Source organism: Salvia splendens, chromosome 14 (genome assembly GCF_004379255.2).
Source record: "Salvia splendens isolate huo1 chromosome 14, SspV2, whole genome shotgun sequence".
Classification (NCBI taxonomy): domain Eukaryota; kingdom Viridiplantae; phylum Streptophyta; class Magnoliopsida; order Lamiales; family Lamiaceae; genus Salvia; species Salvia splendens.
The window spans coordinates 24,741,583-24,767,149 of NC_056045.1; the positions used below are offsets into that span (position 1 = coordinate 24,741,583).

At 39.2% G+C, this 25,567-nt stretch overlaps 2 protein-coding genes and 1 pseudogene across 2 annotated transcripts; 1 reads left to right on the forward strand and 2 right to left on the reverse strand.

Moving 5' to 3' along the window:
* The first annotated feature begins 911 nt into the window (after positions 1 to 911).
* LOC121763956 lies at positions 912 to 3,794 on the forward strand (annotated as a pseudogene).
* Positions 3,795 to 4,334: 540 nt separating this feature from the next.
* LOC121765396 (5-methyltetrahydropteroyltriglutamate--homocysteine methyltransferase) lies at positions 4,335 to 9,023 on the reverse strand. Its single transcript, XM_042161535.1, has 12 exons — positions 8,868 to 9,023; positions 7,768 to 8,121; positions 7,592 to 7,679; positions 7,085 to 7,212; positions 6,600 to 6,991; positions 6,349 to 6,512; positions 6,125 to 6,205; positions 5,863 to 6,029; positions 5,676 to 5,781; positions 5,294 to 5,544; positions 5,005 to 5,206; positions 4,335 to 4,928 (listed from the first exon to the last, which is right to left on the reverse strand). The coding sequence occupies exons 2-12, from the start codon at positions 8,115 to 8,117 to the stop codon at positions 4,560 to 4,562; spliced, it is 2,298 nt and encodes a 765-aa protein (XP_042017469.1). The 5' UTR covers positions 8,118 to 8,121; positions 8,868 to 9,023; the 3' UTR covers positions 4,335 to 4,559.
* A 13,221-nt stretch (positions 9,024 to 22,244) lies between these two features.
* On the reverse strand, positions 22,245 to 24,193 carry LOC121764718 (protein VAPYRIN-like). Its single transcript, XM_042160732.1, has one exon. The coding sequence runs from the start codon at positions 24,181 to 24,183 to the stop codon at positions 22,456 to 22,458; it is 1,728 nt and encodes a 575-aa protein (XP_042016666.1). The 5' UTR covers positions 24,184 to 24,193; the 3' UTR covers positions 22,245 to 22,455.
* Positions 24,194 to 25,567: the final 1,374 nt, after the last annotated feature.

Below are 25,567 nucleotides of genomic sequence, written 5' to 3' on the forward strand. Positions count from 1 at the left end.
GTGGGACGGAGGGAGTACTATTGTAAATTTCCCCAAAACTCCCCTGTCTAGATTAATAAATAAAATTTAAATGGTTGAGAGATGGATTAATTTAGAATTATTAATTAGTTGGGCATAATTTGAAAGAAATTGCTGAGCCCAACTAATTATCTCTAGTCCATTTTATAATACTTCCTCCGTCCCCAAAGAATATGCACTTTTGGATCGACATGGGTTTTAATGTAAAACTAGTGATAACACTCGTGCTATGCACGACACATAAGATTTTCAAATAATGAAGATAAATATAAGAGGTGAATATAAGATGAAAATTGTAAACATAGGAGTACATATTTGTGTTGTCGTTTAGCCTGTGAATTAATTTGGAGAAAAAAATATTTGTATTGCAATAAAGAATTAAATCTCAATTTTAACCTAAATAAATGGAAGGCAAACTATACTCTCTAACACAATTCCAATTTAAATACAAATATAAGGCTAAATAATATATAAATTTAATAACTTAATTATATATAAAAAATTAATGATAGTGCACTATTTAAAATGTGTTTCAAAACTTTTTCAAGAAGCTAGCATTTTATTGGATTCATTATTTGTCGAATTGTTTTTGCCTTCAAATATTAATTAATTAATTAATTAATTAATTAATTAATTAATTAACTATTTTCATGTCTAAAAATATTTTGGAAGACTTAAAATAAAATAAAGAAATAAAAGACACTCTATCTTTCTATTTTCCCTCTAAAAATGACATCAAAGTCTTTTCGCCCAACTTGTACTTTAGATTAGAATCAAATGGTAAAATTAAGATGTAAAGAGAAAGAATAAATAAAGTAAAAAATGGTATATTCTTGAAATACATATACTAATATAGCTAGCACCTGGAAAAATTAGTGTTCAGCTCTACGACTGCCGCATCGCCTAACCAACTCAATTTTCAAGCTAACATTTAGCCTGTCTTCTCTTGAGTTGTAGGTACGAATGGATTCCAAATCCTATGTTAAAGTCTGGGTAAATGAATAATTGGAATCTAGCTCTTTCTATAGCTCTTCTCTCGATTTAATATTGGATACTTGGTGGAATTATGTTGGGGGAAAAATCAATCATTTGGTTCATGGCTAAAAGTTGAGGGGTTCTTGATTTCAGTTTTGATTTGTATGAGGCTTGTTCAAGTCTTCACAGTTAAAATCTACTGCTCATATACAACACCTATTTGCTGCTCTTCTAGTATACAATTCCAAGACTACTAAAGTTGCATGAATTTGTTAGAAACAAAGAATTATAAGTACTAATAGGTATGCACAAAGAGTGTATATTGAGGATGAAATTTTCTTTTACTCGTCACCAATGACAGTCCAAATAGTTAGTAATGTCTGTCTCTTCATTCTTCCCATATTTGGTGAGATTCTGATGCCACTTTTTTTTCTCTTGCAGCTTCTTTTATGTTTGAGCAAATATACTCTTAACAGATGAAATGATTTATGTTTGAGCAAGTATACTCTAATAACTCTCTTCCCCAAAATTTGTGTTTTTTCATTCAACAGAGTACAGCAACTCTCTTTGGGTATGCTGCAGCATGATCAGTAATCAGTTTAATTTTTGGGGTTTCTGCAAAATTTCTGAACTCTCTGTAGAATGTTCTTTTGCACCATTTATCTTTTACCCAAGAGAAAAAGATGGTTTTTTTCGTTATCCCACTTAATGAGTGTTTCCACTTCTTGCTGTGCTGCTCAATATACTGGTTTCTCATCAGATGATAACGTGTTGCTGGAATCGTGCGAATATCGCGAGTTGCAGCAAAGAATGCAGCAGCATGCTGCCTCCGGCTGCATTATCAAAGCCCTTGAGACTCTGAACTTTATGAGGGATAACGTTCCAGATAAACCTACCGTTTATGACTATAATGCCATGATCAGGTATCTCTTAAAGTCGGGTAGTGTGGCGTTCAATGAGTTGTTTGAGGTGTACAGTGGGATGAAAAGATTTGGGCCAAGCCCGAATCTGTTAATTTATCAAACACTCTTGAATGGGTTCATTTCTGTTGGAAGATCGAAAGATGCAATGTATATTACAGATGAGATGCTGGCGTGTGGGTTTTCTCCTTCATTTACAATTCTGTCAAAATTGTTCAAGAAGCTACTGAAAACAGAAAGTGTAGTTGATGCTGTTTTGTTGCTTGAGATTATGTTTAGTGTCAACTATATTCCAAGTCAGTATGACATAAGTGTCTTGATCCAAGGTCTTTGCCATGTACGGAAGGTTCAGGTGGCAATTTCATTGTTTGTGAAACTTTTGGGAAAGGGCTACTTTTGTGGGGGGATTATTTATAATCCCATACTCTGGGCACTATGTAAATCCAATCGAACTTGTGTTGCTTTAGCAATTTTTGGTTTCTTAGAAAAGAAGGGATTTGTGCACTCTGTTTACTCATATACTGCATTGGTTCATGGTTTTAGTAAGGATAGGCTATGGCGTGAAGCTTTTTTCTATTTAGAGGAAATGGAAAATGTTGGTTGTAAGCCTAGTCTGGTCACTTATACAGTACTTATTAAGTCTCTTTGTGATGATGGGAAAGTTGATGTGGCACTGAACCTTTTGGAAAAGATGGAGGAGAGAGGATACAACCCTGACTTAGTTGTATACAACATAGTTCTCCGTGAATTTTGCAATCAAGGTAGAGTAGATGACGTTTATGGTCTTATTCAACTTATTGATCAAAAGGGCTTGTCAGCTGACATGTATACTCATGCCGCGTTGGCGGGAGGCATGTTGAAAAGGGGCAATGTGGAGTTCGTCAATAAGTTGTAGCTCAATATTATACTTAAGGCGCTGCTCTGTAGATACTGTCGTTTACAACATATATCTGCATTCCATGTGTTATAATAGTAATTCTGGAGAAGCTTTGTCCTTGATGCAGAGTATGATGGAAAAGGGTTTTAGACCTACAAATAGATCATACAACATACTTCTTAAGGGATTGTGCGAAGGGGGAAATTTTTACGAAGCTTTGAAGTTATTTGATTATATCATGTGGCCTAGCAATGGACCTGATTTGATTTCCCTGAATACAGTTTTGTCTGCTGCATGTAAACTAGGAAATTCAACCATTGTTCAGGGAATTTTGTGGCAGATGGAACATGAAACTCGATGTTGTGAGCTTAACATCTATTATTGTATAGTTGGCCATGGTGATCGATGGTCCCAGACGTAATACAGTCACTGTAAACACCCTTCTTATTGGCCTCTGCAAGAATCAACTACTTGGATTAGCAGAAAGATTTTTCAACTATTTTAAAGAGATTGGAGTTTCGGCTGGACTACATACAATGTTGTAATCCGCGCCTTCATACATGAAGGAAATGATTTGATGGTAGATGAGCTCTCAAGGGAAATATGTAGCCATAGATTGAGGCCGGATGTTGGGACCTATGGTTGCTTTGTGCATGATTTATGTAGAAGAGGCAAAATGGCGAGGGATGGGACGCAAGTGCTTGGGGAAGCACCACATAAGTTGTACAGCACACCGAAATTTGCCTCTTGAACCAAAATGGGTCCATGATACTCTAATATCTTTTTCTTCTCAAAGCTGATCTTCTGTTCGGCGAATAGTGGTTTTTGCAAAATCTTTTGCTAAATCAAGGCGTTGGAGTTCTATGCCTTGTTTGGTACCGTTGCTAAATTAGTACGATTAAAACAAAAAAAAATTATTGAGTTGTTTGGTAAGCTAGATTGTTTAGTAGATTAAATTGTAAACTGACATTTTGTCCTTAGAAAAATACAATAAATTCCCCTCATTTTCACTCTTAGGATTATAAGTCATGCAGATTTTGTTCATAACCAATTTGCCACACCATACATCGGCTGGGGTGACTTGCTGATTAATTTGATTTGGTTTAGATGATTCTTGATGCAATCGAGCAAGTTGGTGGGATCTACGTCGTACTGTTAATTTTTATTGAAGCTATTTACATATATGATTATTCAGTTTTTTTTAGCTCGCCATCATATGGCTTGAATAGTTTATAGAGTATAAGAAAATAATGTACAATTGGGTTTGAATTTCTTGTGCTGCTTAGTCACTAATCCACTGCACTGCAACAGTCACTTATCAAGATGAAATTTCGCAAAGAGAAGAGAGGCTGCATGAAACAAATCAACGCTATAGAAGGATTGCAACTGTAATTTATTATTGAACAAAATCTTTAAAAAATATTCAAAGAGCTACGAATTGAAAGCATTCAAAGATGTCCCCTTTCGTAGTAACTGAAGTAGATAGCCGATTTTAGAATATAATTGAGCTTGTAAAGAGTAAAAACCAGAATAAGAGAGTACAATAAGAAAACAAAATTCCTTTAGATATCCAAAGAAGCACCCTTCCAAATTAAAAAGAAAACGGACATTAATATTCAAAAAAACATCAAACATATAATAAGCAACCCAAACAAAACGCCCAGCGGGCACACTACCTACACCTAATCAATTTAATTTTCTCCTTTGTCGGAAACAACAATTATTATAGGAAAGATTTTTCTAGCAATCGGAGGTGGGAAACAGAGAGCTCATTTGGCACTGGCAAGGTTGGTTCGGAGTTGTTTGGCGGCGGCAACCATGTTCTCAAGTGCAGGCTTCACCTCTGTGTATTTGCGGGTCTTGAGACCGCAATCAGGGTTAACCCACAAGATATTGGTCTCAAGGACGGCAAGCATCTTGTTGATCCTGTCCGCAATCTCCTCAGTCGACGGGATTCTTGGGGAGTGGATGTCGTACACACCCGGCCCAATTCCTGCTCCGTACTTAACTCCCTCGCGGAATACTGAGAGAAGCTTCTCGTCTGATCGCGAGTTCTCAATTGTGATCACATCAGCATCCATGTTGATGATGGAGTGGATGATGTCATTGAAGTTGGAGTAGCACATGTGGGTGTGGATCTGTTAATCAAGATGGCAAACAAATTAGTGACGTGTGGAACAAAGTCACACATAGAGGACAAGCGACGAGACACACCTGGGTGGTATCTTGGACTCCGACGTTGGTGATTCTGAACGAGTGTACAGCCCAGTCCAAGTAGAAAGCATGCTCTGCTTTGCGGAGTGGCAACCCTTCTCTCAATGCAGCCTCATCGATTTGGATCACGGTAATACCGGCCTTCTCAAGATCCTCAACTTCATCCTTGATGGCCAAAGCAATCTGATAACAGGTTTCAAATCTGCCAAACAAAACAGAATGTAGCTTCAGTATAACAGAAATAACTAAAAGAGAAAACAGAAAGCCTTTCTCTCACTAGAAACATTACCTAGGCTGGTCGTTTCTCACGAAAGACCAATTGAGAATGGTAACGGGACCAGTAAGCATTCCCTTCATCGGGCGCTTGGTCATGCTCTGGGCAGCGGTGGACCAGAAAACAGTCATGGGGTTGGGGCGACTGACATCACCATAAATGATTGGTGGCTTCACACATCGAGATCCATATGATTGCACCCACCCATTTGCTGTGAAGGCAAAACCAGACAACTGCTCTCCAAAGTACTCAACCATATCGTTTCTCTGGTATTTAGAGAATCAAAAGACAAAAGATACTGTTAAAACCTAATAGTAGCAATGTCTTAACTAAATACTCATTTACCATAATGTTAAGAATGACTAATTTTAGAGAAATGGCATTTAAATTTCCTCACCTCTGGCTCTCCGTGAACAAGAACATCAATGTCGAGCTCTTCCTGAAGCTTGACAACCTTGTTGATCTCCTCGTTGATGGCCTTAACGTACTCCTCCTCAGAGATCCTAGAACCAAAATTTTAACTTTCAGAAATGGATTTTTCAAAACATTAATAGATTGCAAAGGCAAAATCAAGCAAACCCCACTTCTTGGCCTTGTATTCACGGCGCACTCTTCTGAGCTCCACTGTCTGTGGGAAGGAACCAATAGTGGTGGTTGGGAGGATTGGAAGGTTAAGCTTCTTCTGTTGAGCATCAAGTCTGGCGCTAACATTTGTAGCACGGCGATGGTCAGAACCCCTTAGAGCAGCAGCCTGGATTAACAAATGAAAGATTATACAGTCAGCTCACAACAGCTAAGCAGCGAGACAAAAAATCAAAATCACAAATACAAAAATTCAGTACTTACAGCCTTTTGGACAGCTTCATTGTTCACTCTGGGAGATGATTTCCTAGAGGCTTGAGCAGCAGCATTGGCAGAGAAGAAGGCCTGAAAACATCCAAATAAGTAAATGAGCAACAATACAACATGTAATTCTATCAAGATCGATACAATCTGATTTGAACTGTATAGTTAGTTGCCTTCTTGATAGTTGATACAAATTCTTATGTACGCTTAGGCATGACACATACCTCATCCTTCTGGCCAGACAATGCCTTTGCAAGTGCATTCACTTCAACAATTTTCTGAGCTGCAAATGCGAGCCATGATTTGATTTCCTGGTCCAGCTTGGTCTCATTGGCCAAATCAACAGCAGTGTGGAGAAGTGAGCAGGATGTGGACACGACAAGTTTGTCTGCCAGCAAAACAAATAAAGAAAATGAAATGACACACCATAAAATTATACTTCAGTCTAACAAAAAATAGGTGTTAGCTAATATACCCTTTCCAACTATGCCTTCAAGAGAAGCGAGCTCAGAAAGAGATGCAGATAGATCATTAGCCCAAATGTTCCTTCCATCAACAACTCCGGCAAAGAGGTATTTTCCAGCAGGGAAACCACCCTTGATCAGATCAAGAGTCTGAGCTCCACGAACCAAATCAAAACCAAAACCAGAAATTCCACTCAAGGATGTGAGGGTCTTGTACGCTGCAGCTGGTACATCAGCAAAGTAAGTTTCAATGATAGTGTTAACACCAGATAAGGTTGATTCCAGCTCTCCATAAGCCTTGGTGAATGCTTCCAGCTGGTGAGACTCAAGATCCTTTACCAAGGTAGGCTCATCAAACTGGATCCATGAAGCACCTGCTGCCTTCAGCTCAGCAATCACTTCCCTGCCAGGATCATGTACATTAAATAGCTGAGACAATCAAAATGCAAATGGTGATAGATTTTGTAATTGAACTATAGATTCTTGTTTTTCTTACTTGTAGATTGGAAGAATTTTGTCAAGAAGAGAAAGAAGTGGGAAAGTTTTCTCAACTCCCTTGGCAGGTTTAGAAAGCAAAAGGTATGAAACTGGTCCAACAAGAACTGGGACGGTATCAACACCAAGCTGTATGAGAGAGCAGGTAACTCATCAGGTCAAAAAAATAAATGATTACACACTTATAAGAAGCAAAGAGATATTTAGGATTGGATCTTTACACAAAAATCAAACATATTGACTATGATAGAGGAATTCGGCTCACATCATTTGGTATAGTACTAAATTTTCTATATGTAGATTCATTTCAAAACAGAGCATAACAGATAATTATAGACATGAAAAAGTTAAAACAAAATTTATTATGAAACTATACCTAGAACTCACAATAATTAGTCAACAAAACACATGAGTTTGGTTTCTATCAAATAGATATAATCAATAGTATTCCTAGTATTTTTTTATTACTATGTTAAATTGGAAATACAACAGATAATGGAGCTCTTACCGCTTTAGCCTCGTTGTATTCATTAACAGCTTTGTGAGAGCCATAAGAAAATTTCACATCAGGTCCCAATTCAGGGACAATGAAGTGGCTGCACAGGCAGACACATCACGTTAGATATATAAACATAATAAATGCAAGAGAGTGTTGTTTCGAAAAAAAATCAATCATTTACTTACTAGTTGGTGTCGAACCACTTGGTCATCTCCATAGCAGGAAGAGTGGCATTCCCTCTGGCCATGGAGAAGTAAGTGGAGAAACCAATCTCACCACCAGTCCAGTTGTATCTCGGGGGAACAGCACCGAGCATGGCAGTAGTGTCGAGCACCTGATCATAGTATGAGAATGTGTTGCTGGGAATGTACTTGATTCCAGCATCAGACATCTGCTTCCAAATGGAAGCTCTGAGATCAGCCCCCACCTTTTCCAAATCCTCAGCGCTGCTCTTGCCATCCCAGAAAGATTCCAGAGCGAACTTCAGCTCTCTCTTAGGGCCCATACGAGGATATCCAACGATGTGGGAAGCCATTTTTCTGCCAATATAAAAGATTCAATTAATCAAACCACATAAAGCAATAAAACAACTAATCAGCATGCACAAAACATCAAGCATCCACTTCGTACACTTCAAACAGTATTAACATAGATGAGATCCCACTGATGCAATAAGTTCTCTACAATCACATGACACGAAACTCATTCGTCTACCATTATAATATTGTGATCAATACATCAAAAGTAATCAGATCAAGTTCACATCGAACAAATCTAACCAAGACTCAGATCCATAACTTCAAAATACAAATAATCTCAGATCTAACGACAGTAACACAACACATTTTAGTGAAACGAAAGCGGGACACAATGCCGACAGATTTGACTACAGTAAAGATACGAAACAGAGTCCTCATCTCAGATCCAATCAGAGAACAAATCCGCAATTCAGATCTAACATTTGTACACCACTATATCTACGACTCAAAGCTTATCACTACATATTCAAGCCAAATTGCTAAGGACCACACATTAATTCACAATTTCAGGATCACAAGCAATAACATTTCCAGTCTCCAGAAACAGTGTTGGAGACGGATCAAGTTGAACCAGTCACAAACTTGATTAAGTTAAGTTCCAAAAGCTTAATTCTTAGCATTTCCATATAAATACAAGTGATTAATTAGTAGATTAACTTGACTTGAACAAGCAAACACACGAATCCTAACACACCGAGAGCTATGGAAATTAAGAGAAAAACAGCAGGACTGAGTGAAGAACGTACCCTTAGCAACGAAGGGGGGAAAAGAGACCGGTTTCCGGTAAAGAGAGAGGGAGATAATAGATAGAGAGAGAAGGGCAAGACACGAGTTGACACAATTGATGAGTGTGCTTATTTATAGGAGGGAAATAGTTGAGGCAAGGGAGTGGGTGGTGATGGAGCTACTAGGGTAGATCTCGAAGTGAAAAAAGGTTAACTTATTTGTACCGCCGTGGGCAATTTGGTCATTCTCGATTCATTTACTCTCATTTTTTATATCTTACGCTGATTTCAGTGTCAATTTGACGGGGGCAGTTTAAGGAGCATGTCTTCACGCTCGTGTGTGGTGATATTTTTAAAATCTAAGGATCTCAAGTCTATAGATATTTTTGAAGTTCCTCTTAATATAACATCCACTTTGCCTAAAAGATCATCTCCGCATAAATCCTTCTTTATTGGAAATAAGAAGTTTACAACACTTACGTATTTCATCATAAGTGTTTTACTTACTTTTTAAGCATGGGAGCTTTTTTATATTCGTTCTATACACCATGTCAGCTATGGTGATGCAACATATGATTCAACAATCTGGATGACTAGTTTGATGGTCGTAGAACGCTTCTGATGTCAGGTGATCAGTTAAGATACCGACAAGGAACGATAAATGTCAATAGTCCTAAGAGCATCCTCAATGGATGCCCGATCTCACGCCGGATCGCCCGAGATTGGACTCGGGTGTCGTCGGGCATCCATTGCAGACGTCGGTCGTCGTCGGGCGCGACCGAAAGATCGGGCATCCATTGCAGCGTCGCGCCCGATGACGAAATGCCCGATCGAGGCGTTTTCCTATTTTCACTCATTTTCACACAACTCTCACACATCTCTCAACTCTCTCTCCATTCCAATATCTCTCTTCACTTTTCCAAAATGTTTCCCGGGGAAGATATGGGTCGGGCTATGGAACGCGCAATGTTTGCTTTCGGGAACCAGATTCTCGCATGTATTCGTGCAATACAAGAGCAAGAGCAGGCCGAACAGCAGGTCCTGAGGCCCATCCGCCACCGGACATCCGTCCGTCGAGAGCATGGCCTAGCTCATCAACGTCTGTTCGAGGACTACTTCGCCGATGAGCCCCGGTGGGGACCGACGGTTTAGGATACGGCAAGAACTGTTTTCCCAGATTGTTCACGGGCTGGAGGAGCGCGACGAGTACTTCCAGCAGCGGCAAGATGCGGCCACAGAAGGGGTCTATCCCCGCTCACGAAGTGCACAATTGCGCTTCGTCAGTTGGCATACGGCACCACGGCGGACATGTTCGACGAGTATCTTCACGTCGGGGATACAACTGGCCGAGAATGTCTGGTAAAATTTTGTGAGGGCGTTATTGACGCCTTTGGCGCCACATATTTGCGCAAGCCGAATGCCGAAGATTGTCAGTTCCTGATGGGGATGCACGATAGAGTACACGGCTTTCCTGGAATGTTAGGGAGCATTGATTGTATGCACTGTGAGTGGAAGAATTATCCGGCGGCGTGGAGAGGCTAATTCACCAGTAGGTATAAGGGTACCCACCCGACGATGATCCTTGAAGCCATCATTGACCACCGTCTTTAGATTTGGCATGCTCACTTTCGCGTGGCGGGGTCAAACAACGACATCAACGTGCTGAACACGTCGAGTCTCTTCACCGAGCAATGCAATGGCAACGGTGAGATTCAGCCAGGGCGGAGGCGCGCGCGATGTCTCGATCTGGTGCGGCGGAGGGGAGATGGAGCAGAATCCGATTTTGTGGGTGTGCGTGGATAAGAAGACGGTGATGAAGGTGAGGAAGGTGCAGTGGAATTTCAGGGGAAATCAGACGATTTATGCTGGACGGAATGCTGGTGGATTTGCTGTGGGAGCCCTAATCTATTAATTTATTTCTGATATTTTAAATGAATATTTACTAAAATAATTAGGGAGTAAAAAATCAGAATTAAAAGTCTAATTTGGTCAAAATCGGGATTAAACCCGTTGACCGTTAGTTTTTAACGGAACTGTTAGTACAAGACCAAATGTGATCCGATTTGAAATGTACAGGACAAAAAAAATCCAAAAGATAAAGTTTATGACCAAAATCGTAAAATGCTCATATTTTAGGATCAATTTTGGCCTTAACTCTTTCTTCTAAGATACACATTTCAAAGTTAAATAAAGTTAATTTTTATTCCAGATCTGAATGAGTTTTGAACTGTATTTTATAATAGGAAAGTTATAATATAAGTATATACTAAAAAAATAAAATATTACTGTACTTGAATAATTGGAAAATATTCGGAACTCTCAGATTTTAGATACAACAAAAATGATCTCTGGATAATACATAAATATAGGATGTATATTTGTGGTGTTATGTGAAAATAAATTACACTTAAAGTGTCTCAACAAAAAATTTAATTCATTTGAAGTACTTTTCCACATTTTTCAATGTTTTCTTTCCCATTTTACCATTTTCAACCTCAATGACACCATTGATCTTCTCTTTTCAGCTGCCATTAGCTCTCACGGCATGTTTATCGATTTTTTACGGATTTAATATTATTCAATACATCTAATTAATGATCTGTCCCTGAACAGATAATAAAAGTGTTTGATGATTGTTATTTAAACTTTTCATCTTCTCTTCTCTCTATTCTCCCACTCTCTTCGTTTACATAGGTAGTCAATAGTACCCTTGAGGAGGGAAATGGCAAAATGGAGGAAAATGAGAAAAAATACATCAAATGAATTAAAATTTTATCCAAATATCTTAAGTGCAATTTATTTTCGTGAAGTACTACAAAATATGCATCTTATATTGTCCAGTTGCTTATTTTGCAGTTCACTCTTCATTTTAGATATGTAATTACAGTGAAAATGTGATATCCAAAAATTGCCAGCATAAAGCATATGATATCCCAATAATTCTTTTAATGAAATGTTTGTGATATCTAAAATTTGCTTGCATAAAGCATATGATATCCCCAATAATGCTTTTAATGAAATGTTGAGGTGTTGCTTTATGGTTCACTAGATGCAATATATAATTTTATATTTTAAACTTTTTCTTTATTTAATATAAGTGAATGTATTTTTAAATAGTTCTCGCTAATTTCTAAAAACATCCACAACACCACAATAACTTTTATTCTTAAATTCAACTCACAGCTTGAACAAAGTCTCCATTAAAATTTTAGTAATTTCTTATATATTTTCTAAAATATGATTGTTTGATTAAACATGAGTTGTGATGATTGTTTGAGAGTGGAGAAGTCGTGCACCACTTCAAAGCAACGGCGTTTCTCTTTAATTACTTGTTCTTCGCTGTAACCCTTTCCTTTTCAATAAATATTCGACGCATGGATTTTAATGGAGTATTGCATATTCGCTTGCAAAAGAGCATTGTTTATTATTGGAACAGGTAAAAATCGGTAAAAAGGTTTATTTCTTATTCACTGTTCTTGATTTACATAGGTACATAGTATATATAACACTAGGAGTAGCCACATAAGGAAAACCTAATTAGCATAATTACATGATTTGATATCTTCTAAGTATGGTATAGAATAAATCAAATCCTCTGATTGTGATCTTCCGTGATTTCTTCTAACACTCCCCCTCAAGTTAAGTAACGGGATTACCGATACATAACTTGCACAGTACTTCTCGAAAGGACTTCGAGTTCACGACCTTTGTCAAAATATCAACTAGTTGATCTTCGGATTTCACAAATGGTATCTCCACCACTTTTGCTTCAATATTTTCCTTAATGAAATGTCTGTCTACCTCCACATGCTTGGTTCGATCGTGTTGCACTAGGTTCTCCGAGATGCTGATTGCCGCCTTATTATCACAAAAGAGTCGGCACGATTGTGGCGAGCGGAGATCTAGTTCCGTCATCAGTCTTCTCAGCCATAGTATTTCTGTCAGTCCACTTCGGATTCCTCGAAATTCAGCCTCAGCACTAGATAGTGCCACCACTTTCTGTTTCTTGCTTTTCCATGTAACAAGGTTTCCTCCAACAAATGTGAAGTATCCGGCAGTTGATTTCCGATCAACCGGATTTCCTGCCCAGTCAGCATCCGTGTAACCATGTATCTCCATATGACCATGTTTCTCAAATAGTAGCCCATGTTCTGCCGTCCCCTTCAGATACCGAACAATCCTTAGGACAGCTTCCCAATGTTCTTCTTGAGGCATGTGCATGAACTGACTCACTACCCCTACTGCATAGGCAATGTCAGGTCTCGTATGAGATAAATAGATCAATTTCCCTACCAGCCGTTGATATCTCCCCCTGTCCGCCAACTTTCCTCCTTTGAGAATTTGAAGTCCATGATTTTGCACCATTGGAGTCTCTGCAGGTTTGCAATCCAGCATCCCTACTTCTGCCAAAAGATCAAGTATATACTTCTTCTGATTGATGAAGATTCCCATCTTAGATCTCAAGACTTCAATCCCTAGGAAGTACTTGAGCTGTCCCAAATCCTTCTTCTCAAATTCTCTGAAAAGATTCTTTCTCAACTCAGCTATCTCTTCTACATCATCTCCAGTGATAATCATGTCGTCTACATAGATGATCAAACAAGTAATCTTGCCATCCTTTTTCTTGAGGAACAAGGTGTGATCTGAGTTGCTCTGCTTGTACTCATACTTCTTCATTACTTCAGTGAATCTCCCAAACCAAGCTCTCGGAGATTGCTTCAAGCCATACAATGTTCTTTTCAGCTGACAGACTTCCCATCCTGAAACCCTTCCGTGAACCCAGGCGGAGGTTCCATATACACTGGCTTTGGCAGCTCTCCGTGTAAAAAGGCATAAGTTACATCGAACTGATGCAGCGGCCATTCCTTGTTAGCTGCAATGGAAAACAGGACCCTCACAGTGTTTATCTTTGCCACCGGGGAGAAAGTTTCAGCGTAGTCTACGACGTACGTCTGAGTGTATCCTTTCGCCACAAGTCTGGCTTTGTAGCGATCTATAGTGCCGTCTGGTCTCCGTTTGATCGTGAAGACCCATCTACATCCCACAGTCTTTGCACCATCTGGTAACCGTAACTTGCTTTTCACCCATGTATTATTCTTCAACAAGGCCTTTATTTCGGTAAGCATCGCTTCTTTCCAATGCTTGTGCCTCATTGCTTCCTCTGCTGTCTGTGGGATCTCATCATCTTCATACAGTGCCGCCTCAAAGGCTCGGGCCATCTTGGTCAGGTTTCCTTGCACAAGTTTGCCACTCCGTACCTGCTTTTCTTTCCAATCTTCTCAGGTGAGTACCGTTTTGGTGGCACTCCCCGAGTTGTCCTGTGTGGAAGTCTATACTGTCCTGTATCACTATCAATGGTGTTGTCTTCTTCTGTGCCAACAAGATTAGTGGAAACTGAATTCTCACCAGAGATTGGGTCTAGAGTTACCTCGGATATCGTCTAAGGAGGATCAGCGGGTGATGGGTGAGATGACTCAGGTGGAGATGAGACGTGCTCGGCGGTAGTGACGTCCACTGGCTCGGTTGGTTCCTCGATAGAGGGACTTGGCAACGGCACAACCCAACTTAGATAGTCAGCAGAACTACATGAATCACTCTCCCCCTGACTACTAAGGTGGGTGAGGTAAAAGAACTCGGTTTCCAAAAAATTACAGTTCATGGTGGTGATGACTTTTTTAGTGACCGGGTCATAGCAGCGGTATCCTTTCTGGTTTTGCCCATACCCCACGAAAACACATTTGGTTGCACACGGGGACAGTTTGGATCGTTCATATTTTGGAATGTGGACGTATACTATACATCCAAAGACTTTGGGTGAGAGGTTTAGGTGATCAGGTATTTTGGCCATTTTGGAGAGAGTATCGAGAGGGGTCTTTTTGTTCAGGATTTTTGTGGGTAATCTATTCATGAGGTAGACAGAGGTAGCAACAGCTTCAGGCCAAAAATATTTGGGTACCTTCGATTCGATCATAAGGGCACGGGTCATTTCTAGGATTGTCCTATTTTTCCGTTCAGCTACTCCATTTTGTTCGGGCGTGTAGGCACAAGAGGTTTGGTGGAGTAAGCCTTTTTCCCTAAAGAAATCAGTCATAGTACTGTTCACAAATTCCCTCCCATTATCGGTTCTGAGTGTTTTGATTGTGGTGAGGAATTGTGTCTGGATCATTTTAAAGAAATGGATAAACCTATCAACTACTTCAGATTTATATTTCAAGAAATATATCCATGTCATTGTTGTGCAATCATCAACAAAAATCACGAAATAACGAAAGCCATTCCCCCCAATAATAGGTGCAGGTCCCCACACATCAGCATGCACTAAAGAAAACATTGAATTCATACGGGTGTTTGTAAGTTTAAAGGACTGTCTGTGGCTCTTAGCCAAAACACAAGTTTCACAACAAAAATCAGAAGGAATAGAAAGTTTTGGAAAAAGTAACTTAAAGTAACCACGAGAGGGGTGTCCTAGTCTTCGGTGCCATAGCCAAGTCTCTTGTCTCGTGGATCCATGAGCCAGCATTGCAGTACCAGTTTGAGCTATCTCGTCCACGTAGTAGAGTCCTTGGTTCTCAGTGTCACGCCCAATAATCCTCCTCGTCTGAATATCCTGTAAAATGCAGAAATTGGGTTGCATCAGAAGTGTACAATTCAATTCTCTCGTAACATGGCTAATAGACAACAGTCTTTGTGACAAGGTCGGGACATATAAGCAATTCGAAAGTTTTAGAGTGGGGGATATTTCGACGGTGCCCGACCCTTCTACTGGGATCAAATCTCCACTTGCAGTTCTAATATATGATTTTGTGATTCCACCCAGGCTGTTAAAATCAGTTTTAAATGGAGTCATAGTATCAGTAGCCCCACAGTCAAAAATCCATCCCCTATTAGTACTCTCAATCCCGTTTTGAACGTGAAATGCAGCGGAAAAATGGTCTAATGGTGCAAAGGGGTTTTTTTTTACTCAAATATACTTAGTCTAGGGGTCAATTTACGGTTTTCAAGAGTCTGGGGTTCAGATTCTAATTTGTGGAAGTCTGGGGGTCGGATATTCATAACATGGGGTATCATTTGGTATTTAAGCAATTCTGGGGACTCAATTGAAAAACATGAAGTAGGGCTCGGTTGAAAACCAAGCCCTATACCTCTTTCGCCGTTTATTCCTCTTTGGGAGTGTTCTCCCGTCTCGGCTCCTCCGGTCACCATCTCCGTTCTCTCGGCCAAATTTCCGGCACCCCGCACGCTGCCCCCGCCGGGATTCCATTCCCCGCTGGTTGACCCTCTGTTTCCGGTCGCGATTTGACGCGGCTGCGTCTGTCCTGCTCCATCAGCGACGGCGAGCTTTGCCATCGCCTCTCTCGCCTTCTGTCTTTCTTCCCACCACTCAGGGTATCCTATCCTCTGAAAGCATGTTTCCCGAGTGTGCTTTTGCTTCCCGCAATGGGAACACCACAGTTTGGATGTGTCGGGGCGATTTCCCGGTCGGTTGGTAGCGGCGGAGCGCTGAGGAGGTCCGCTTCGGTGCGGCGGACGACTGTTCTGGGCGGCGAGACCCAACCCGATTTCCCCAAGTGATGAGTTCCCGGTGTTATCGCCGGTGGTGTCTACGGTGGGCAGGATGCCGGTGGCATGATTTGACGTCGAGCCGCCTCCGTCTTCACCCACCGGTAGGCCGATTCAACTGATGGGTAGGGATCCTCCTTGAGGATATCCCGTTTGATCGAGTCATATTCTCGATTGAGTCCGGTCAGAAATTTTATCAGTCTCTTTTCATTCGAATGTGCTCTGTATTGATTAACTCCTTTGTCGCAGCACGTAATGGGCTGCTTCTGACATCGATCGATGTTGATCCACAGCCCTTGGATCCGTCGGTAGTATGTTTCCAAGTCGAGGTTCCCCTGTTTTAACTCGATTGCCTTTTCTTCCAGGTCGTAAATCAGGTACTTGTCCGCCTTGTTCTCGAATGTTACCGCGAGACTGTCCTAGAGTGCCTTTGATGTCTGGTGATGAGCGAAATCAGCGATGATTTCGTTCTCGATGTTGTCGACGATCCAGGAAAACACCACCAGATCTTCTTCTTCCCAGTCGTCGTATCCTTTGCTCCCCGGTGCGGGGGGTTCATTTTTTATGTGCGAATAGGCTCCTCGGCCTCCGATCTTGACTTTCATTAGTCTTGACCATAGTGGGTAATTCTTTCCGTCGAGTTTGAATGCCACGACAATGTTCTTGCTATCTTTCAGTTTTGCTGGCCGTTCTGGATCATTTTTTGTATCGTCTGTCATGGTTTCTATTGATCTTTGCTGGTTGGTTTTGAAGGGAGTTTGGTTTTCTGGCTTGATCTATGCCGTTTGGTCGGGATTGGTATTTGGGCGGTGATGAGCTTTTTTTCCTGAGCCCTAATCGGATTCAAGAACCTGCTCTGATACCATATTGGAATAGGTAAAAATCGGTAAAAAGGTTTATTTCTTATTCACTGTTCTTGATTTACATAGGTACATAGTATATATAACACTAGGAGTAGCCACATAAGAAAAACCTAATTAGCATAATTACATGATTTGATATCTTCTAAGTATGATATAGAATAAATCAAATCCTCTGATTGTGATCTTCCGTGATTTCTTCTAACATTTATTTTGTTTTTACAAACAGTGTGAACAAACTATCTCTGTCTAATATTGGTATTCAGTTTCTATCAACCAGTATTTGGTATTACGATAAGATGAAGTTAAAAATATAAAACTTAAATACGATATAAAGATTTAAAAATACTAATTTGATTAATGTAGAATAACTAATTGTTGTAGAAACATACTACTAGCAATGTGTCTCATTATTCCACAAGCCACAAAAATTATACTCCATCCGTCCATAAAAAATAATCTCATTTTAAAAATAGAAACCTCCTCTCATACTTTATCAATTTTCTTCTTTTTTTTAATACTTTTTCTCTTTCCTTCTATCCACAAATATGACTATTTTCTTTGGACACGTGAAGGGAGTAGTATTATGAATGTTAATTAAGTTGTAACTTAATAATTAATATACACATGAGTTTTATGTGGATAATAATTAATTTATAAAATTTAATATCTAAATTGGACTACTAAAATTATGTTTAAATAAACTCTTTAGAATCTTTCTTCTCTTCTCTTTTCTTTTCTTTTCTTTTCTATGGGAGGGGGATCTCAAATTAGAATCATGATTCAAGCCAGCAACTTTCTTTTTCCTCATTTCTATTTTCTAAATTTTCTATTTTTTGGTTGGAAGCTTACCAACCAACCCATCACATTACCACTAACTCAAGGGATAATAAATATTATTCCTAGGCACGAATCAACTTCAACTATCTCCATCGAGAAATAAAATTCAACTACCTCAACTCAAAATTAGGACAAATTATATAAAGCTTAGCACGTCATGATTTTATTATGGATGGAGTGTAGTACGATAGCCGATGGTAATTCATGGATCCAATAGCAATAGAAGCACTTCCCAAATATATTGATCGCTTACACTTTTATCGACTCTTCTAGTACGAAACTCAATTTAGGTCATGACTTTTATCCATTTCAAACCCGTACAATAAAAGATAATACACGCTAATTGTCCACCCAAATTCGTTCAAATTTAGTACTACTACTAAATACTTAATTATAAGATAATTATAATAATTGGATAAATGTTCCAATAAAATCTGTTATCTCCTCTGCATGCTACCCTCGTCTTGCTTTTACACTCACCTTTTATACTTCTTGCGCTCCCATCGCCACTCATCTCTCTTTTCGACACTGATAGGTCGTTGTTGCTTGACCATCATCTCTAATATGCAAGGGCGGAGCCAGAAATTTGTAGAAAAATTTAAAAATTTGAGAATGGACATTTAATGAAGAATTAAAAGAAATAAATTTTATAATGGACAATATATATGGAGAAGAAAATTTATGGTGGGGCAAATGCCCCTCCTAAGTGCTTATTAGATCCGCCCCTGCTAATATGAATCCTCGATTGATGATCTAAATCCTCAATTTATTAAAAATTCAAATAATGGTATCAAATTTTATTATCGACCATATGCAATTAGGATCTCGTTAGAATCCTTATAAAATTATCTTTACTTTGATATATTTTTAATGAAAAAATAGTTTAAATCGAGATAGTTATATGAGTTCAAAGCTTTGGAAGTATTTTTTAAAAGTTAATTATAACTAATAAAATTCAGTTTTCATTAATACTGCTAATTGACATTGTTACAACTACTAGTTGATATCGCGTGAAAATTGATCTTGGTCGTTTGTTTTCAGATCAGATAGACTAGATTTGATATTAGTTATTGAGTATCAATTTAAGATGTACTAGTTAACAGTCTAATAGGCCCCTTTTAATGTGCAATTGGTAAAAATAAGAGAGAAAAGGAAAATTAATGAAAAAAATATAAATAGTTTTTGTGGATGGTTGTAGGTCATATTATTAATATTGTTATAAATTTTTATATTTAAAATTTGTTCTATTTTTTTGGAACGACCTAAAATAATAAATTAGTCTATTTTTTTTACGAAGGAAGAATAATATATGTGTACAACTGTACAAGTGGACTAGTGTATATCCTGCCCACCACGCCATATATTTGTTCTAGCTTTTGTGTTGTCGCGTTATTGGGCTGGCAAGATTCAATCCATAAGTAATAGGTAGTCCACTTGCCTCATTTGGATATGCGAACGTGACAATTCGAAACAACTAGTTTAACTCATTATATTTTTCTTAATACTCCTTCCGTGCATAAAATAATATCCACATTGGCATTATAGTGCATCCACAAAATAACATCTATGTTTACATTTTTCATTTTTAATAAATGAATCTCACTTTCCGCTAATCCGTTATACTAATATTCTATTATAAAATCAATATATAAAGTGTGACGCACATTTCACTAACTTTTTTAACTCTATTTTTTTCACATTTCTTAAAACCCGCACCGAGTCAAATTGGGACTTTAAATCATGAACGGAGGGAGTAGTAGTATGTAGAACTCCCTTCGTTCCGCCTTAACAGAGACGTTTCATTTCTGCATTCGTTTTGGAAAATTAATAAATACTCGTAGTTAAAGTGAATAAAAAGTAAAGTAAGAGTAAAGTGGAAAAAGTTACTCTTACTTTACTTTTTATCCACTTTATTTATTACTCTCTCCGTCCTATAAAAATATGTGCACTTTCATTTTTGTCCGTCCCACAAAATATATGCATTTCATTTTTAGAGAGTTATATCAATTTAATAATGTAGATCCCACTATCCACTAACTCTACTTTAACTACAATTTTCCTCTCCTCTCTTACTTTACTAATTTTATCTTAATTCCCTTGTCATACTCATTGCCCATATTTTTATTGGACGAAAAGAGTACTATTGTTTTTCTAAAATGAGGACGGAAAATGAAACGTCTCTATTAACGTGGAATAGGGGAGTGTATTATTGTATTACTATGTTATCATATAGATTTACAAATATACTTTAATCACCCGACGTAAATAACCATTTCTACCGACTATATACTAATATGAAAACAAATTGGTTTATGCTTGAGGAAGATCTATTTAGTAGGGGAGTAGTATGGATGTATTTTTATCTTCAGAAAACACATTTTTACACCTTTTAGGTGTTTAATTTTGTAATGGGTGTGATCTTGCATATGGTACTTATTACTATATGACCTATTGCAATTCGGCTGTCTGATGCGGCAATTTTAGGGGTGTGCATTTGGCTTTCGGTTCGGTTTTTGTCAAAACCGAAAAATCGAATTTAGTTTAAAATCCAAACCGAACTGAACCTGAAAAATTGAAAACCGAACTTAAAAAACCGAAAAACCTGAACAAAACTGAAAAATCCGAAAAATAAATATAATATTAATATATATATATATATGTATGTGTTTAATTTATTTTATTTTATATATATACTAATAGAATATTTATATATAATATAAAATTAATAATACATATAATATATATTATATAGTAGAATTTATTAAAACAATTTACTATATATTATATATAATATAATATATTAAATTAATAGAATATATATATAATTCGGTTTTTCGGTTTTTTCTTCGTCCGAACCGAACCCAACCGAAAACCGAAATTTTTATATTTTTAAAACCAAACCGAACCGAAAACCTGAAAAAACCGAACTGAATTTCAAAATTTCGGTTTGGTTCGGTTCGGATATTCGGTTTCCAGTTTTATTGCTCACCCCTAGGCAATGTGAAACAAAGATAATGACTACCTTCATTGATTAAAAATACTGAAAGCAAAACTTTGATAAAACTGAAAATTTGTTGATTTAAAAAATACACTTGACAAGCAAAAAGGAAAACAATTCTATATCAAAATCTAACTGACAATACAGATTCTATGTACGATCTAATATACTAGTGAAAATTTTATAGCAATAACCGCATCAATGGATTATGCAAGTATTTGTCAATTTCCGTATATGAGAATCACATACGGCTGAAATTCATAGAATTTTAGTATATATGATCATTATATATATTACACCATTATTACTTCAAGTCTTCAAGTACAAGGTTATGTTAAGTATTATAGGAACGATGAATAGAACCTGAAAAGGCTAAATAAATTCGTACGCCTGTTATAATGTTTAAAGCCCAATGACCCAATATAAAAGAATAGCTCCCGTTGTGACCATACTTTAGTGTTTAAAATGCATATTAAATCGAGACATATTTTCTTCCTCATATCCTTGCAAACTTGTTACATTAATATTAAGGCTCTAAATTATGAACGAGATTCAGTGATTAACTTTTGAAATTGAAACAATTCTGAATGCTAGAGTATTGTTGGGGGGGAAATGTGGCAATTGGCAATTCGCAATTTATCCAACTAAATGAGAGAGTTTATAAAAGCCAATTACTAAGAAAAGCAGAAAAAGAGTGTCACATCCCTCCCTTATAAAACAATAATCTACTAGTTTTGTAGTTAGCATTGGTGTACTCGTCCCTTGAAAAACCGTCTTACAATCTTACTAGGAAAACAAAAATTGCGAATATTCCTAATAAAAAGTTTATTGTAACGACAACATGGATAATTTTTTAGTGAAAAAGAGTGACAATGATGCATCATTTTGCTTAGTGGAGTCATCCATAATCTATGAATTTGTCTTTTATAGAATTTGTCTCTTAGCGCAATCTTATTAATTATTGTGTGTTTACGTAGAAATTAATTTCATGCATTCTTACAAAAAATTGGGGATCGGCCAAGGATCAATTGTGAACAAATGTCTTGTTTTTCCCCCCCACAAATATGGATCATCGGTATTGTTCAATTAATTTCATAGGGAAAGAAGCACAATCATCTAAAAATTATACTAACATAAAAATTACATCAATGATCTCCGTTTTTTCCATATCATTGCACCAATTGCAAAGAAGAAGTAATTATACAATATGCCTAGAATGACAAGTCTACTCTCACATATCCCAACTTTACAACCTTCTACGCCACTCGAATCAATACAATGTTACAATCAACCTTGAACTCACAACATCTCACTCCGTATAGAATGAAGCAAAAAGAATTCCATCCATGTTCTATACCACCGCCACCGGAGCAGCGCGATCGAAGCTGCCCCGCCTTACTCTCCCGCCATAAGCACTCGCCTTCTTCTTCGCGGCTCCGACGTCCATCTCTCTAACCTTGGCAAATGCATCCACGCTCCGATCCGCAACCACATGCGCCGACGGCGCCCCACGCGCCAGCAACCTCACGATCCCGGAGTAATTGAGCGACTGCGCAATCTGCAGCGCCGTGACGCCCTTGCTCGTCTTGGCCTCGACGTCCGCCCCTTTCTTCACCAGCATCTCGATCACCTCCACGTGCCCCGACTCCACCGCGCAGTGGAGCGCGGTGTACCCTTCCCCGTCCTTGGCGTCCACATCAACCCCCTTCTCCACCACCGCCCTCGCCACGTCCAGCCGCCCCTTGAATGCCGCCCGGTGGAGCGCCGTCCACCCGTTCTGGTCCCGCCCGTTCACCGCGGCCCCGTTCTCGATCAGCCGCGCCACCATCCGCGCATCGCCCTTCCTCGCCGCCGCGCACAGGCTGTCCCCCAGCCGCAGCGCGTCGTACAGCCTGGCGTGCCCGCTCTCCGCCGCCAGGTCGTACGCCGTCTTCCCCGCCCTGCTCCGGACGTCCTTGTTCGCCCCTTTGTGGAGGAGCAGCTTCACCATCTGCTCGTCCCCCAGCCCAGCCGCCACGTGCAGCGGGGTCTCCCCGTCGCGCGCGCTGCGCGCGGAAGGGCGGACGGACGCGCTCGCCAGTAACAGGCGAACGCAGTCCCTCCGCCGCTCCTCCACCGCCAAATGGAGCGCCACGCGTCCGTCCTTGGTCAGCGAATTCGGATCTGCCCCCTTGAGAAGGAGATGCCACACAACATCCGCGTGCCCATTCGCCGCCGCGAGATGGATCGGCCCCCAATTCGACGACTCAGATCTCTCCGTATTCGCCCCACGCGCCAGAAGAAGCTCCACAATGAGAGCCTCCCCCGCTGCCGCGGCAGCTTCCAGTGGACTCGACCCTGACCGGCCCCGCGCCTCCACGTCAGGGTCGAACTCCAGTAGAAGCTGCACCAAGTCAGGGCGGCACTGCGCGATGGCGAGGTGCAGCAGGGGCTGCCCCTCGCCGTCAACCGCATCCGCCGACTTCCAGGTCGGATCACTCTTCTCAAGCACCTCTCTGATCTCATCCATACAACCCTTAGCAACGAGCTGAGTCAGCACAGTGGACCCCACAAACATGATGCGAATCCCGCTATCAGAATACACCTGCTTCTTTTTATTAGTAAACCAGTCGTTCGGAACGGCGTCGTATGTGGAGGAGGGGTTCTTAACGCCGGCCCCAGGGGCGACGACGCTCTGGAGGACGAAGGTGTCGTCGCGGTGGGGGAGGGAGGGGGGAGGGAGGTAGGTGATGGCGAGGGTGAGGGTGGTGAGGGGGAGGATGATCCCGGACTGAGGGGAGACGGTGTAGCGGGCTTTGTTGGTGGGGTGGAGGCGGAAGGCGACAGGCATGGTGTACATGACGTTGCGGAGGGTGATGGAGCCGGAGCACTTGGTACCGGGCTCTATCCGGACCGTCACCACATTAGACGGCTCCAAGCTGATTAGCCTATCCATATTTTTGAGTTTCAGGTGGTGGATTTTGGAGGAGAGTGATATATATGGGGGGTGGAGGCCGGCCAAAACAAGGTGGTGACACTTGGTGGAGTTTAAATCAAGGACGACTTGTTCTATCTCGTGTCCGACTTGCCTAAATTCCATCCACCAACCTATTTTTATTGACTATTAGTTACTATTCTATTATTGTTGAGTTGACGTCGTTTTCGTTTCGCTCCTCTCTTTTCTTCGGAGAGTATAGTATTTTGTTGGTGATTCTATTTTTTATTATATGCTGTTGCTTTGTTAACACAAGATATAATTCTTATGATTGCACCAAATTGTGCTAGTTCGCAAGATCTAAAACGCTCACAGATATGCGAGATTGTGGACAAAAAAAGCTAAAGCTAAAATTAGAACAAAAACCGAAAATAGGATTTTTTTTTTTTTTTTGCTGATGTTATTGACTGTGTTGTTTAAAACAAACGATTAATAGAATAAAACCGTATATCCATTAAGCAGCTGGAACTGTTTTATTGGCATCACAATTCACAACACAGAAATGATGACTTTTTAATTATGCCTATAGTGTTTAATTGCGATCTCAAGAAATAACAACAAAAATTGCACCATCGATAATGAACTATTCATATATGGACACATTTTAAGAAGGAATGCATTCCAATTTTATAGATTGAAACTCACCTCAATGCGTATGGCGTTCTTATTGAGTTAAAATGTATTTTAATCCAATAATTACTTTGGTTGCAGTTCATGCATGGTTAAGCCAATTCGCAACTAAACATATTATTCGTAATGAAATAAAGAGATGAGCTAATATGAATAGTATGACCATTTCTATCTTTTATAAATACTAGTAGTAGTAGTTAGTTCTTGGGCAAACGGCCAGAAAAACCAATAAATTTGGTGGCCAGTCTCACAATTTTAAAAAATGATCGATTATATTACAATTTTGATATTTTCTCAATTGTCATATTTGAGAGAAATTATGTATAAAACGTTCGACTATGTAAACTATACTACTACGATCATTTAATACACTTAATCAGTCACATATTTAATTTTGTACATGCATATGTCACGTTAATAAATTCAGACATAATTTTTTCACCATATAACAATAAAGAAAATTGTTAAAGTTAATTGGTCATTTTTAATAATTATGAGATTGACCATTGACCAATTTTTATGTTTTTTTACAATTTGCCTGAGTTCTTCTATCTTAATTGGCTCGTTATTAGTATGTCATAAATATTAAGATCCAGAAAAGAAACAAAGGATGCATGACCTGGCATCACATCAGCATAACATAAGTACAGAATTCTTCTTACCTAATCAAATGATGTTGTTAGTTTGAGTGGTGGTCTCCTGGAATCCTACCTAAGCTTGGCCCCATTCATCTCCATCTTTAATTGTGGAACTGCTCAGAATGTGTCAAACAATGATATTTTCTTTTCTTTAATGGCTACTATCTGTATATTCTGTTTTATCTGTATATGTTTGTGACGAAAAGTCTGATGTATCCAGT